General features: G+C 42.9%; 2 protein-coding genes across 2 annotated transcripts in view; both read right to left on the bottom strand.

Annotated features, from left to right (window-relative positions):
* The window catches only part of LOC149461700 (potassium voltage-gated channel subfamily E member 2-like), a 169,437-nt gene that overhangs the window by 15,902 nt on the left and 136,554 nt on the right, over positions 1-16,981 (bottom strand). The window lies entirely within an intron of this gene.
* On the bottom strand, positions 11,726-12,082 carry LOC149461701 (potassium voltage-gated channel subfamily E member 2-like). Its single transcript, XM_089677975.1, has one exon. It carries the CDS (start codon positions 12,080-12,082, stop codon positions 11,726-11,728), a length of 357 nt encoding a protein of 118 aa, XP_089534101.1.

Raw genomic sequence — 16,981 nt, 5'->3', positions numbered from 1 at the left:
TTCATCAACGATGTTTTTCGTGATTTCCTCGATGTCTTTGTAGTAGTTTATTTGGATGACATCCTAATTTTCTCCCCTTCACTGGAGGTTCATCGAGGTCACGTAGTACGGGTATTAGAACGGTTGCGTCAACACGGGCTATACGCCAAGGCAGAAAAGTGCTGTTTCGAACAGCGCGAAATCACGTTCTTGGGACTGGTTCTCTCTTCCGCGGGGGTCGCGATGGATCCCCAGAAAGTCACGGCGATCTTAGATTGGCCAATACCCGCCGACAAAAAGGGGGTACAGCGTTTCATCGGCTTTTCCAATTTTTATAGAAAGTTTGTTAGGAACTTCTCCGGTCTGGTCTCCCCGATCACGCAACTGACGAAACAAGGGGTCCGTTTTAAGTGGACTTCCGAAGCCCAGACGGCATTCGAGAAGCTCAAAAAATTATTCACGTCTGCGCCCATCCTCTGCCATCCGGATACTTCCCTCCCATATGTCTTGGAAGTGGATGCCTCTGAGAACGCGGTAGGAGCGGTTCTGTCCCAAAGAAATGGAACCAAGGAACTACTGCACCCCGTGGCGTTCTTCTCCAGGAAGTTGACGCCGGCTGAACGTAACTATGACATTGGAGATCGGGAGCTCCTGGCCATCAAATCCGCTCTAGAAGAATGGAGGTACTTACTGGAAGGAGCCACACACCCAATCCTAGTCTTCACAGATCACAAGAACCTGGAATATTTAAGAACAGCGAAACGACTGAGACCTCGCCAGGCAAGATGGGCTCTTTTCTTCTCGCGATTCACTCTCCATATTACGTACCGACCCGGTACTAAGAACACAAAACCAGACGCTCTGTCCCGCATGTTTGAGGACCCCGATGACACAGTGGCACCTGACACCATCTTACCTTCCGGAAGTTTCCTTGCTCTACAAACAGAACTTCGTTCCAGACTCCTCGACGCTTCTACAGGACTACCAGTTCCATCGGGGTCACCCCTCCTGAACCACGGCGGGCTGTTTTGGAAGGAAGACCAGATCATGGTCCCAGAAGAGGTGCGAACCCTGGTCCTAGGGCACTGCCACGACCATCGAATGGCAGGTCACTTCGGGGTTGCGAAAACTCTGGAACTACTACGGCGCTCGTTCTGGTGGCCGAACATGAATAAGGACTGCGAGCGTTACGTCCAGACCTGCTCCACCTGTCAAAGGAACAAGCCCTCCAGGAGCCGGGCATGGGGATTGTTACGTCCATTACCAATACCCAAGCGGGCCTGGCAAATGATTGCCATGGACTTTGTGGTCGAACTCCCACCATCCCAAGGCTACACAGCAATAATGGTGGTCGTGGACCGCTTCTCAAAGATGGCACATTTTATACCCCTGGAGAAAACCCCATCGGCACCTGAAACGGCACGGATCTTCATTAAGGAAGTAGTCAGGCTTCATGGGGTCCCCGAAGATATAGTGTCAGATCGGGGAGTCCAATTCACCTCCAGGTTCTGGAACTCCTTGTGTAAAGCACTAGGAATCAAGCTGTCGCTTTCATCCGCCTACCACCCACAGACCAACGGCCAAACCGAGAGGACCAACCAAACGCTGGAACAATACCTGCGATGTTACACGTCCTACCTTCAGGATGACTGGTTGACGTTGTTGCCGTCCGCAGAATTCGCGTACAACAACTCGAGTCACTCTGCAACGGGGCAATCCCCGTTCTTCGCCAATTACGGGTATCATCCCACATTTCTCCCTGACCTGATGCCTGAAAACCCGGTACCGGCATCTCAGGACGTCTTAAACTTCTTCTCTGTCAATAACAAGACAATTCAGGAAGCCATCGCCAAAGCCCAAGGGGACAGTAAGAGGGCGTTCGACAGGAAAAGAAGAGGAGAATTACTGCTTCAACCAGGGGATCGGGTATGGCTGTCAACGACCAACTTGAAGATGCTGCATCCTTCGAGGAAGCTGGGACCCAAGTACATTGGCCCATTTCCGGTAAAGCGTGTAGTCAACAAGGTGGACTACGAGCTTGAGCTTCCGCAGACCTTCAGGGTACATCCTGTGTTCCATGTGTCTCTCCTGAAGCCATCCAGACCGGATCCTTTCCCGGACCGTGAGTCCAGACCTCCCGAGGCAATCTCCGTAGATGACCAGGAGGAATACGAAGTGGAGACTATCCTCAGTTGCCGACGGAGGGGGAACCAGACCCAGTTCCTGATAAAATGGAAGGGTTATGGCCCTGAGGAGAACTCATGGGAACCCGCCCAGAACATTCACGCTCCCCGGCTCATCCGGGAATTTTTTCGTGGACACCCGCGGTGGAGAGATCAGTGGGGCTCCCGGAGGGTGCCCATTGGGGGGGGGGCAGTGTCAGGGATCACGGCGCCGGAATCCTGCATCACGGCGCCGTCCCCCCGCGCATGCGCACTGGCGGCGAGCCGCGGCTGACAGGACGCTGCGCATGCGCAGTAGAGAGTCGAGGGCGCGCCTCAGGCGTCCAATGAGAGCCGGGGGCGCGTCCCAGCCAGCCAATGACAGTGCAGGGCGCACTATTTAAAGATGCCCTGCACTGTCACCCATTGCCGCAAGGTCTTATGTGATCCTGGATACCTGCTCCTGTTCTGTGACCCTGTTTTCGACCCTGACTACGCTGCCTGCCCCTGTGTTTGACCCGGCTTGTCCTGACTACTCTGCCTGCTCCTGCGTTTTGACTCGGATATCCTGACTATTCTACGGACTGATTTACCTGGCTGACCCTGCATGTGACCTGACTACTCCTTGCCCGCTGATTTGGTACCCCGCTTACCCCCCACGGAACCACTATCCGTGCCACCCTGCTGGGGCCGTCATCCGCCTCATATCTGGCTCTCCCGGTACCTACACGCATCCCCGGAGGCCTTCCCAGCCGCTGGTGGGCCCGCCCAGAGGTCGTGACCTGGCCCGGGACTGTTTCAAGTCCATCCCCACCATCAGGGGCCCTGGTGAAGGCACAGCCCGGGCTTAGACCCCACGCTCTGGGTTGGTCTATCAGTTGGCAGCCGGAAGGCTCCGCCTGGCGGATCATAACATACACCCTGGGGATCGGGTTTGGTTGTCAACAGCCAACCTAAAACTGACATGCCCATCCAGAAAATTGGCACCCAAATTTGTGGGACCTTTCCCAGTAGAACGCAAGGTTAATGAAGTGGCATTTAAACTGACTCTCCCCGAGTCCCTCAAAATACATCCAGTCTTCCACGTATCATTATTAAAACCTGCAGTTCCAGACCCCTTTTTAGACCGCAGGTCTAGACCTCCAGAAGCTATAGATATCAACGGGGAGGAGGAATTCGAGGTGGAGGCAATTTTGGATTGTAGGAAGAGGGGTGGTCAGGTACAATACCTGATCAAGTGGAAAGGCTTTGGGCCGGAGGAGAATTCATGGGAACCAGCCCAGAATGTCCATGCCCCCAGATTAGTACGAGAATTCCGTCATAGCCAGCCACAAAGGAGGAATCGGGTGGGCATCCGGAGGCTGCCCGTAAGGGGGGGGCAATGTCAGGGAATGGGAAGATCGCCTCGGCGATCGAATCTGCACATGCGTAGAATCCTGACAAGACATACAGGCAGGCAGGCACTAGGACCCAGGCGCGCCTGTCACCGATGACTGCGCCGGGCAGGCACTAGGACCCAGGAGCGCCTGTCAGGAGTTGGGCGGCCTATTTAAACCCAGCTCTTGCAATGCTCAAGTGCCGTATGGTCTTACCTGTTACCTGTGTTCCTGTTTGATCCAGTGTTCCTGAATACCTTGTTGCCGACCCAGCCTGTTCCTGATACTGCTGTCTTCTCCTGCTCTGATCCCTGGCTTGTCTGACCATTCTCCTGCTTAACCCTGCACGTTCTGATCTCCTGTTAACGAACCCGGCTTGTGACCAGTTTATTCCTCTGCCTGCTGACTTTGTACCACGCTGCCACCACTGTTACCGACCCAGCCTGCCTGACGCTGCTCTTGTGACCTCCTCACATCAGACTCTCACCTGCTATACACCTCCAACGGTGCTTCTACCACAGCTGGGTGAACTCAAGGGCCGCGACCTGGTCTCGGCCTGCTCCAAGTCCATCCCCACCATCAGGGGCCCTGGTGAACAAGCAGGTAGGGATTTAGATTCCGCGCCTTGGGGGAATCCGGTCTGTGGAGTGCTAGAGGCTACCGCTGTAGGATCCCTGACAGTGGGCCTGGGGCTTTAAATGGCTTGAGGGATTTAATGGACCGTGTAACTTCTGATTCAGAAACAGGGGAATTCAAAATGTCCTGTGCCATCGAAGATAGTGAGGGGAGGTGGAAAGATTGGAAGAAGCTCTCGGCCTTGTCCAGGTCAAAAGGGGGAGGTCTACTGTACAAGGATGAAAGAAAGTCAGCAAAAGTGGAGGCAATCTTAGAAGGGTCTGAAGTAAGTCCCATGGAATTAGGTTTCCTGGCCAACATGGGACCAGGTTTATTCGCACTAGTATAAAATCTGTGCTTGGTCCAAAGCAAGGCCTTTTCAGTCTGAGTAGTGGCTAGAAGGTCCAGTTCAGTTGCAGACTTGCAGGCCTTCTTAGTTGCTTATATCGGATAAGCCTTCAAGGCTGCATCTGCAGCATCAAGAAGAGAGTACAGTTTCCGAATCCGCTTTTCCAGGCACGCTTCTTGGAAGGTGCAATCTGGCTCAGGTGGCCCCTAATCGTAGCCATATGGGCTTCCCAAAGAGAAACAGGGGACTCAACCGCTACCTCCATTTCATTCAAGCACTACAGCCTCCATGCTGTTCTCTGTGGTTCCATCCTCTGCCCCCCACAATCCTGAATTGCAGGGAACCATGGCATTGCAGAGTACATGGACATCCAACACTATACTATGCCAAATATTTTGCAATTTCATGTTAAAGCGGAACAAAAGCCAGGATTACTCACATTTAATGGTTCTTTACCCATGGAGTCCCTCGCCGACTCAGGCATCTTCTTCCTGGTGCCTATATTTGGCTGCCTTGATTGGCCAGTGCAGGATGATGTAATTCCTGTGCATGCATCGGAATCATTCATCCTGGCATACTGGCACCATGCCAGAAATGTAAACTGAGGTGCATGTGTGCAGTTCAGTGTACTTTCTGCAGAAGATTGCAAATTGGCAGGTAAAATATGTGAAAATAGCATAAGAATCTGCGCTGGTCAGTAAAGCACATAAGCTGCCAGCACTATATTCTGATACTAAGAATAAAAGGAACGTGCATGTACAAGTGCAGTGCTAATTAACAAAACTAAATAAATTGTGAACAAATTGTAAAAAACGTCAATCCCTGATGATGTTATATCTGATGAAATGCATTGGGTTGAGCTAGGGCATACGTCACCACACATGCGTGCAAGCCTGCAGCCATCTTGGAAGTGGTACACGCGGTTTTCTTGTCCTTATACAGCGCTCTATTGGATTTTCTAATGTAAGTGCATTACTTTAGTTCAAATAAAACTTGATAAGGATTTTACACTATGGGAAGTTTATCTGTTACATGAATCTGCCCTCTATATGCCTAATACAGGTTATCCATTTGGAGTGCGGGAATGCTGTTTGCTATATGGTTGGAGGCTGTGGAGGAAACTGGAGCTGTTGCCATTTGAATATGCTTGTGCCTAATTTGACCACTCTATAATATGATGGTCAAATTTATCTGGCAAGCCTCCCGTAAGCTCTGAGTGGGGTGACATGTGGTGCATTTGGATACACTTGATTACCTTTTAGTCACTGAAGATACATGATTGGATTTATGGACATTTCAATGCTTTTTGGCACTGGGACTGATTAATTACATCAGAGTGGTTGTTTTTCGTTTGTTACAATTTGTTCACAATTTATTTAATTTTGTTAATTAGCGCTGCACTTTTACATGCAAATTGGCAGGTACGTTATTTTTTTTTTTAATTGCAGAAGAGACATTGCATACTTCTTCTGCAATAAAGAGCCTGTCTGTATGTAAGTTTTTTTTTATCCGACGTTAGATCTAGTCAACCTACCTCCAACATTCATTCATATAGTTAAAATGTTGGTGCGAGGTCCATTCAACTTAATCATTTGTGCGATTGAGAGTTGGTTAAAATTTCTACAAAACTGTAAAGAGAAATGTCCATATCAGCAAAAACAGCTGAGATTGCAAATGAGTAATGCCCTTTACATTAAAAGAAAAAATAAATAAATATATATATACACTGTATGTGTACATACAGTACATATATATATTTATATATATATACTGTATATATACACAGTGCTCAGCATAAATTATTTCACCCCAACAGATTTGTCAGAAAACCTCTACTTTACTTTCAGAGTCAACCTAGTCTATGGGAGACTATACTACAATATACTCCCACAAATGTGGGCCATTGATTGCAAACAGGATTTGTTAATTTGCACACACAAAAAAGTATTTTTCCTAACAAATTCATTCAAGACCATGTTGCAAAAATGAATACACCCCAATTAAAGTCTTAACAGCAAAGCTCAATTTTAGACAACCAAATCCTAATTAACAAGAATTCAACTACAGTTGAGTCTAATTATTCATTAAACAGGTGTCCAGCAGACAGTTGATTATAAAAGGGCATTACCTAACAAATTAAACCCTTCCCATTTCATGCTTTCAGCAATGGTACCACATGGAAGAGAAATGTTAAAGTCCTGAGAAAGAAAATAATTTCTTTACATAAGAAAGGTGAAGGCTACAAGAAGATCAGTAAACCTTTACTTATCACTCAGAATACTGTAGCAAACATGCTACAAACATTGAACAAAGATGGAAGTGCAACCATCTCACAGAGACGTTCAGGCCATCCACAGAAATTAACACCTCGACAGGAGCGTCTTCTGATGAGAAGGGTTGAAGAAAATTGCCATGCAAGTTCACTGCAGTTAGCTAAAGAAGTAGAAATCCAAACTGGGGTGATTGTTTCCCGTGACACAATATGGAGTACACTGCAGAGGAATGGCATGCATGGGTGTTGTCCACAAAGGAAGCCTCTCCTAAAGCACATGCACAAAAAAGCCAGCCTAGATTTTACCAGGGCCCTTGCTGAAAAAGAGGAATACTCCTGGGACTCTACTAGTGATGAGACCAAGATAAATGTTTTTGAAATTGATGGCTTCAAAAGTGTATGGTGTCGCAAAGGTGAGGAGTACAAAGAAAAAAGCATGGTGCCTACAGTGAAACGTGGTGGCAGTGTCCTTCTGTGGCTGCATAAGTGCTACTGGTGTCGGGGAGCTGCATTTCAATGATGGCATCATGAATTCACAGATGTACTGTTCTATATTGAAAAAGAAGATGCTACAATCATTCCGTGCTCTTGGTTGTTGTGCACTTTTCCAACATGAAAATTATCCAAAACACATCTAAGGCCACTGTTGCATTTCTGAAGAAGAACAGGGTGAAAGTGATTCAGTGGCCAAGTATGTCTCCTGATCTGAACCCAATCAAACACTTATGGTAAATTCTGAAGAGGCAAGTTGAGCATCACTCTCCATCCAGAATTCAGGCTCTAAAAGAGGTCGTTCTTGAAGAATGGAAAAAGATAGATGTTGCAATATGTCTCCAACTTGTTCATTCCATATCTAGAAGACTTTGTGATGTCCTTACAAATCATGGAGGTCATACAAAATACTAGATGTAGTAGTGTATTCATTGTTCCATCAACTAATTTGAGTAAAACTGAAGAATTTGTAATTAAGTTATATTAATAACCTTACTTTCATGTAATGAGCTAAACAAATGTTCTATAAAACTCAGTTTTGTCAAAATTTCGTTAATTGAGATATTGATTAAAATCTTACTTTTCAAAAGAGGTGTACTCATTTATGCTGAGCACTGTGTATGTGTGTGTGTATAACACATATATATATATATATATATATATATATATATATATATAAAATCAGCCATAACTTTATGTACACTGACAGGTAAAGTGACTAACATTCATTATCTCACTACAATGGCATCTGAGAGTCAATGGGTTGCATTAGGCAGCAAGGAAACATGTCCAGAAGTTGATGTGTTGAAAGCAGGAAATGTGCATTGTGGTTTGTTGTATATGAGGCTGCTTGGCCATAGATTGGTCAAAGTGTCCATGATGGCCCATGTTTGCAGCTAAAAGTGCCTACAATATGCATGTGAACATCAGAACTAGACCACAGAGCAATGGAAGAAGTTGGCTGGTCTGATGAATCACACTTTCTTTTACATCATTTGAATGGCTGGGTGAGTGTGTCACTTACCTGGGGAAAAGCTGGCACCAGGATGCGGTATGGGAAGAAAACAAGCCAGCAGAGGCAATGTGATGCTTTGGGCAATGTTCTGCTGGGAAACCTTGGATCGTGCCATTCATGTGTATGTTACTTGACAATTACCACCTACCAAAATATTGTTGCTGACCAAGTACATCCCTTCATGGAAACAGTATTTTCTGATAGAGGTGGCTTCTTTCAGCAGGATACTGTGCCCTGCCACACTGCAAATTTGTTCAAGAGTGGTTTGAGGAACACAGCAAGGATTTTGAGGTGTTGACTTGGCCTTTTAATTCTCCAGATCTCAATCCAATCGATCATCTGTGGGCTGTGCTAGAAAAACAAGTTCAATCTATGCAGGTCCCACCTCACAATTTATAGGACTTAAAGGATCTGCTACTGATAGCTTGGTGCCAGATACCATAGTATACTTTCAGAGGGTCTAGTGGTGTCCATGCCTTAAAGTGGAGTTCCACTCAAAAGCGGAAGCTCCACTTGTTTGCCTCCTCCCCCCTCTTCTACCATATTTGGCACCTTTTGGGGGGGAGCAGGTACCTAGTTTTGACAGGTACCCGCTCCCACTTCTGGCTCAGTTCACTGCGGCGAAGTGACCTGGAAGTTCGGCCCCCTCCTTGCTCCCACTGCTGGACCAATCAGGAGGCGCGGTGTGACTTGTGCATGCGCAGTGGGCACCAGGCTATGAAGTCACGAGCTGTCACAGCCTGGTGCCCACAATAGAGATGCCAGCGCTGTGGAGGACAGAAGGAGAGAAGGGACTGCGCGGGTGAGAACATCACTGGACCCCGGGACAGGTAAGTGTGTGTTTATTAAAAGTCAGCAGCTACAGTTTTTGTAGCTGCTGACTTTTAATAAACACAAAAACGTCTGGAACTCCACTTTTCTCTCCACCAGGGCTGGTGGCAAAAGTTAGGCCTACTCATATATACAGTGTGTGTGTATGTGTGTGTATATATATATATAATATATATATATAGATTTATATATTCTTTCTGACTTTCTCCTTTAATACTAGATTCCTGGCCACTTCTCTTCCTTCTTCAGTGTTGCGTTATTACAATTGTATTTGTTTACGCTGTCACTTTGCAAATGTGTATCTTTCATAACAACTGGCAGGGGGCAGCACAGACCTAGAGCTCCAGATCACTATAAATATAATATAGACAAGTACTAGCCCTTAACAAGGAGAAAAATGCCATTCAGTGTCATTGGGTGCTACATACACATGCATAAAACATCAAATTTGAAAGTTAAAGGGGACCTGCCAGAACAGAAATAGCGCACTTGTCAAAATGATCTGTTTTTAAAGCTGAACTCCAGGTAAATAACTAAATTCGCAGATGAAATACATATAAGGGTGCTTTTTTCATGTAAAATAAATTGTATTTCTGTCCATCTGGTCTTAGTATTAACACTGCAGAGCAGAGAAGAAAAGCTATTATTTTTCTCTGCTGCAGTTTAGTAACATTTACAGTTCTTGTCCCCTCCTCAGCCTATGACTGTACAGTGAAAGAAGAAGCAGCACATTGAGGAGCTAATTTCTTTTTCATCCTGATCTGCCCTTCTTTCAGCATGCTGCTTGTACTGCAGCACAAATGATTGGCTTCTTGTACTGCTTCTCCCTCTCCCATGCTTGTTGCAGGTCAATGACAGCCCCAGATAATGTATAGTGTTTTGTATATATGTTTTAGCATAAATGTATAGTATGTATGTAATAACATTGTTGCTTTTTTTTTCCAGTAATGCTTTTATTCTGAGAAATAGGGATTTCACATATTTTTATTTTGAAATACTAGCAGCTAGCTGGTGGGAGATTTGAGTCAGTTTTCACATGTCAGAAGCATTTACTGGACTTGAGGAAGACTTGTTGTGTTGCATCCTCACTGCCTATTTTACCCTAAAAGCCCACGTCACCACACCGCAACCATGTGCATGGCACACAGTTGTAGCATGACCCCAATTTCCTTAAATGGATAGTGTTTGTTCAGTGGATTACTTTTGCCACACTTCAATGCAGAGCAACGCACCTGTGTATTCCCCTGTATGGCTGCCTTTACAGCTTAGGGGGAGCTGTTCAGGAGTGGTAAAAACGCGGCTCAACCTTGTATTTTAAATTTTGCCAGCTCTCAACTGCAAGTGTAAATTAGGTCTAAGTGTTCAGAAGCTGTCTAAATACCTGCAAGTGCAACATGTTCAAATAGAGCCATAGGAGTCCACAGCTGCAACTATGTTAGGTCCAAGAGTGTTTCCTAGCCACCTTAGTATTGGCATATTTCACCTCTTTCATTACCAGACTGTTCTGCCTCCAGACGGGAAATTCATTGTGTCTGTCCTGCCTACAATATTAAATTTGGCCACGAGATGGAGCCCAGAATAAATTTACTGTTTGTAGATACCAGAATCTTTTTGGCTAATAATAGCTCCAATCATCCTTCCTTCTAAGAAAAGGAAACAGGTGCATTCTGGGAGCTCAGACTCAATTTTAAGAACTGAGGGAGAAAGGAAACCAGCCTACATCCCTGAAATGCATGTGGACTGAATTTGTATCCCTTGCAGGCAACATCACTGGTGACCAAACAAATCCTTTTCAAATTCAAGTGCTCTCAAAGAGATTGTGCCAAAATCCACCACCAAAGTAAAGTTGGGTAACTCACCAGAGCTCCATGCTGACATCACTGGTGAGCATGGACTTATTACCACCAAGAGCGGACTGACCATTTGGAAACTTGGGCATTGCCCAAGGGCCCGGGGTCAATAGGGGGCCCCATGAGATGCCCCTGGTACCTTTTTCATAAGCTTTTTTGAGTTTGGGCAAGGACACAGGGGCCCCATGAGTTGTCAGTCCGCCCCTGATTACCACCCACAGCTTAATCATTTCATTGTGTTTGTGTATTTCATATATTGACTATATGCACTTCTTATCTGTTTTTTCAATAATTTCATCCACCCTGTTTTTTTTAATAAAGCTTCAAGATTATATTCAGTCTGGCTAATTGCAGAATAGGAGGGTTTAGCTGCATGTTGAGTTGCACACAGAGAAACATGTAGCGAGGACAGAACACAGACCATTTTTCAGTAGTTTTGAGACCGTTTCAGTGGTATTTAATAACCTTTGGGTTTTTAACTTTTTTACTATATAAAGGAAAAAAAAGGACCAAAACGTTTGAAAAAAAAAATGTTTCCCTTATTTTCTGCGATGGAAGGACGCTGCACTCCTAACAGCCCATGTATGCGTTTAAGTGGAGAGTGGGCTTCAAAGTAGAAAACCCCCAAAGTGACCCCTTTTTTTAGAAACTCCAAGGTGTTCTAATTTATTGCCAGTTTTTGGAAATGAAGAAACATGCTGATATTGAGGGAGTTCTTTATTTTAAAAAAAATCATCTTTTGGCTGAAGAAAATGTAGTGTACAGATGCAAATATTTGTTTCATTTAATATGAGAGACATTCTACTGCCTTGTTTTCATGATAAATATTTTTAGCTCCCTGCAAATATTCAGTTGTTGAGTCAGATTCCACCATATTGCAGTTATTGAGATATTGTTCCCCCAGCTGGTCATATGACCTGGATCTGATTGCAATCACTAGCACCGCAACAATGAAGAAGGAAAATATGGCTATGAAGACCATAATGAAGGTGATGGCTCCCACTAGATCATCATGGTTTATGGCCGTCTGTTGGGTCTTCTCTTCTATGTGGGTGGTGTTCTTGAAAGCATCAAATGCTGTGATCAACAGGAACTTGATAAAGGTGCCCATTGATAATGTGAGGTTTCCAAATTCCGACATAGTAAGGAAGAGCTTCTGCAAAATGAAATGGTTAGTTGAAGCCAACCTCATCCTGACCACTCTGTCCTCTTGCAATATTAAATTAAAAACATGTCAATACCAGTCTTTCTCAAAATGCCAAGGCAATGGTTGTGTGGTCTCACTTTAATGGGCTTAAAACAATTAGCCAGTTATTGGCTCTGTCTAATCTTTGATTTCATTCCCCCCACTTTCAAATGAGATCAGATTACCAATATCAGTGTAAGGTATGTGAGGCCATTTCCTCGAAACACCCTCATTGTCAGGGCCTGGACTTGAACCTGGGACTTCTACTGTGTCAGGCAGTAACTCTTCTCACTGAGCTACCTGGGATGCTGGACAACACTCTGCCTCTTCTATTGGATAATCCTGCCTTGTGCCTTGTTTGCTCTTGAACCTTGAACTCCTTGCTCCTCCCATGAACTTCCTATATAAGCCATGTCCTTGGACTTCCTCCTTGCCAGATTATTGTGCCTTTCCAGCCAATATCCCGCTACTGTTCCTGCTGCTGTCTACACCTCTGCTACTGATCTTTGGCTTGTTCCTGACCATGATTTCGTCTCATCCTAACGTACTACGATTGATCTGCTACCATTTGTGACCGACCCTTGGCTTGTGACTGACTCTGCTTTTGTCTGATCCCTAACCTGTTGGTCCGCTATTGGTTCCCAGTCTGCTCATTCCCTGGTGGGGTGATCCTGAGATCTGCGACCTGGTATAAACACGCAGCCCAATCCATCTCCACCATTAGGAGCTCTGGTGAATACCGGTTAATACTTAGACCCCGCACCTCAGGTGAGCCTGCGTCATTCCCAGGGGGATCCGCTGGTGTACCTATCCTGCTGGTTCCAGGTAAGCCTTTTACTGCTATAGCAACTGGTCTCTGAACCTGACCTTACACCGTGACACTCATCTTCTTGCCAGCTCTTCTATCCCTGAAACAAACATACAGATGAACCTCAAGACTCACTTTTTTCATCACAACCAATCATATTTTGGTATACCTGGGTCAGACCATGAATTCTAGTTGGTTGCCATCCATGGGTTACTTAACACTGCTTTTTAACATGTTAAGGAAGTCTCATGAAGCTTGAATATTAAAAGCTGAATGCAATGCAGATAGAAAATATTAAAAACTAATTAGTATGGTTGTATATTAATAAAAAATGCCAATAAATGTATTTTTAAATGTAGTAGATGTAAGCACCTACATCTGACTTTGAATATCCTTTCAATGCCCTGTACAGTATAGCAGATGCTGGAAAAGGGAGGGGCAGCACTAGGTGCCAATGTTCCTGTGCCAATGAACATGTGCTCACAAGGACCATATGGATAGGAGGAGAGCAGTGTAAGCTGTGGGATGAAGTGACACTTTTCTGTCCAATTACAGATTGGGGCTAGTTAGATGACCAACCTTTGTTGCTTAATTGATAAAGGTAAAAGCCAGCTCAGCTACCTGTCTGTATAACAGGGTTGTGTAAATGTCAGGACTGAAAGGACATAAATACAAACCCTTTGGCAGGAAAAACAATAACTCCCTTATAGTGGTGTGACCCTCCTGCGCTCAAAATAATGTGTTTAAACAATTAACAAATAAATGAACCCCAAACAGCTGCTAGCATTAAATCATATACCAGTGATCAAGTGAATATAAACCTAATAAATGCTGCGCTACATTCAAAAATTAAAGTGAATGTGGAATACAATGACATAAATCAATATATTGACAATAAAAACCATATAAATGCTGTGCTACATTCAAACTAATTAAAGTGAATGTGGAATAGAATAAAAAACAAAAAACAATAATAATAAATATAATAAAAGGTGCTAAGTGATAACACAAAAATAATAACAAAACGCAAAACTTAAATCAATACGCATGTGCATGAAAACACATACATATATAACATCACACGTGCACAATGTGAAGTGAAATAATATCTAAATAATATACGCAAACTCAAAGTCCAATAATGAAATATTAAGAGAAAAAAGTCCAATATTGGAATATTAAAGGTGAAAAAATTAATGATTTTGGTAGAATTGTGTTTCCAATATACTGTAAGGTGACCACAGGTGAAACAAAAAAAAAACCGTGCAGGTATCTGAGTGTAGATAACTTGTGAATCCAACCACCTTCTGGATTAGCCTCTCACCTCAACTCTTCGACCCTTGCGGGTCACAGAGCAGTATGGATCCCTCTCACAGATCCTCCAGGCACCAAGGCACTCCAGAACCACTTCTCAGGATACAATATTCCCACTCAGCTCTTCTTCAAGTGTAGATGAAATATCACTTTCCCAGAACAAAACAAACGGATCCTCCCATAGTGCAGTAAGGTTTATTATACCATAGGAACATCACATGTATAATAAAATAACTCACGTAGCAGCCAGTCCACATTAAACCCTCATGCTCTCAATTGAGGATATGTGTATATGAGTTGGGTGTACAGCTGAATCCACAGGTGTACCAAGATGGCCGCCACGCCGGAAATACGTCACCGCGCTACGCCGACGCGTTACGTCACAATATCACGTGACTTCATCAGGGCTGTCAATCACAGTGACGATAGCTCTTTAAATACCCGGCCAAGATAACAGGAACCACCCACGTCAGCATTCCATTCAGCCTAATCGCAACGATACTTCCTGCAGCCATTAAACTGAAGACCACTGGGGACTATAATGCAAGGATGCCAGACTTACATCTACAATGGGCACATTTACACAGAAAAGTGTATAATGATGCACCAGAGAGAGATAACAAAAATGTAACGATTCTGCAGCAGGCACATTTACACAGGGGAAAAGGATGTATTATAATGTACCAACCTGCAATGTGAGTTATATTAAACAGAAAAACCTAATGCCCATTCCCTTTTAAAATATTTTAATAGTTATTAAAGAAATTTTGTTATTAAAAAATTAAATTAAAATGTATAGAAAGGACCATATCTCACATAATTATAGACCAAACATAATGATCCATAACCATGTATGCCAATAAACAGCCAATACCTATTATTAATAAAATTGTCACAAAACGGAAATATACATATACTTCTGCGTGTAAGGACGCATACGTGTATATATAATCCTACAATTTGGATAATCATAAAAATATATTAAAATTAAAATAAAAGAAATATTTAAATATTTCATTAATGAGAATATTTTAATAGTTTTTGGAATATTTATATATATAGAACAGAGATTATTGCTTTTAATTGGTAACTACATCCTTTACCAGCACATAAAGGGCAATTACGGATAAACTCACACACACATATACTATCCGAAAGCATGAGTTTACATAATCAAAATTAAAAATTAAAAATTAAAAGATCTATACCCATAGCACCATCTCAAAATTACCTCAGAAATCAGAAATAAAACAGTTTACATCAAACTCGATATTCAAACCATTCGGAAAATAAGTATGCATACTATAAATCCACTTGGATTCTAATTGGCTCAAAGTACGCACCTTATGACTGCCTCGCCAATGTCTCTTGTATTTGGTAATACCCCAAAATTTTAATTCACTAGGGTCTTTGTTATGACACTTGGCAATTTTAAATTCTTTCTTGCTTGTAGATGAAGAAAAAGTCATCAATTTCTTATTCTTGCCTTTTGTGGCTTTGCACGCGTAACAAGTTCTACATGGAAAGAACCCATTTATATCCAGAAAGGTGACATTCTTTTTATTTGGTGGATCAAGAACGTTTTTAACGATTTTATCTCTTAATGAAGGGGCTTTTCTATACCTGAAACTGGGGAAATCTGATATTATCTCTTTCAGGGCCGGATCAGCTTTCAATAATGACCAATTTTTTCTAAAGATAGTTTGAAATTGAAGAATGTATTACTTGTAGGACAGAGGGAGTTGTGTACGCGCTACAGTGTAGCTGCGGAATGCAATATATAGGGAGAACTAAACGACCACTTTGGGTCAGGCTCCGGGAACACGTACAAAATATTAAGAAGGGGTTCCCGAAGCATAGCGTCTCTAAGCATTTTGCCAAGTGTCATAACAAAGACCCTAGTGAATTAAAATTTTGGGGTATTACCAAATACAAGAGACATTGGCGAGGCAGTCATAAGGTGCGTACTTTGAGCCAATTAGAATCCAAGTGGATTTATAGTATGCATACTTATTTTCCGAATGGTTTGAATATCGAGTTTGATGTAAACTGTTTTATTTCTGATTTCTGAGGTAATTTTGAGATGGTGCTATGGGTATAGATCTTTTAATTTTTAATTTTTAATTTTGATTATGTAAACTCATGCTTTCGGATAGTATATGTGTGTGTGAGTTTATCCGTAATTGCCCTTTATGTGCTGGTAAAGGATGTAGTTACCAATTAAAAGCAATAATCTCTGTTCTATATATATAAATATTCCAAAAACTATTAAAATATTCTCATTAATGAAATATTTAAATATTTCTTTTATTTTAATTTTAATATATTTTTATGATTATCCAAATTGTAGGATTATATATACACGTATGCGTCCTTACACGCAGAAGTATATGTATATTTCCGTTTTGTGACAATTTTATTAATAATAGGTATTGGCTGTTTATTGGCATACATGGTTATGGATCATTATGTTTGGTCTATAATTATGTGAGATATGGTCCTTTCTATACATTTTAATTTAATTTTTTAATAACAAAATTTCTTTAATAACTATTAAAATATTTTAAAAGGGAATGGGCATTAGGTTTTTCTGTTTAATATAACTCACATTGCAGGTTGGTACATTATAATACATCCTTTTCCCCTGTGTAAATGTGCCTGCTGCAGAATCGTTACATTTTTGTTATCTCTCTCTGGTGCATCATTATACACTTTTCTGTGTAAATGTGCCC

The sequence above is a fragment of the Staurois parvus genome, unplaced genomic scaffold, assembly GCF_062004578.1.
Source record: "Staurois parvus isolate SC_StPar_1 unplaced genomic scaffold, SC_StPar_1.0 ptg000195l, whole genome shotgun sequence".
Classification (NCBI taxonomy): domain Eukaryota; kingdom Metazoa; phylum Chordata; class Amphibia; order Anura; family Ranidae; genus Staurois; species Staurois parvus.
The sequence above is the reverse complement of the archived record's forward strand: the minus strand, read 5'-3'. Positions and strand labels throughout refer to the sequence as shown.

Coding starts and splice junctions, on each gene's coding strand:
- LOC149461701 (XM_089677975.1), bottom strand. CDS start 12,082: ATGTCGGAATTTGGAAACCTCACATTATCAATGGGCACCTTTATCAAG.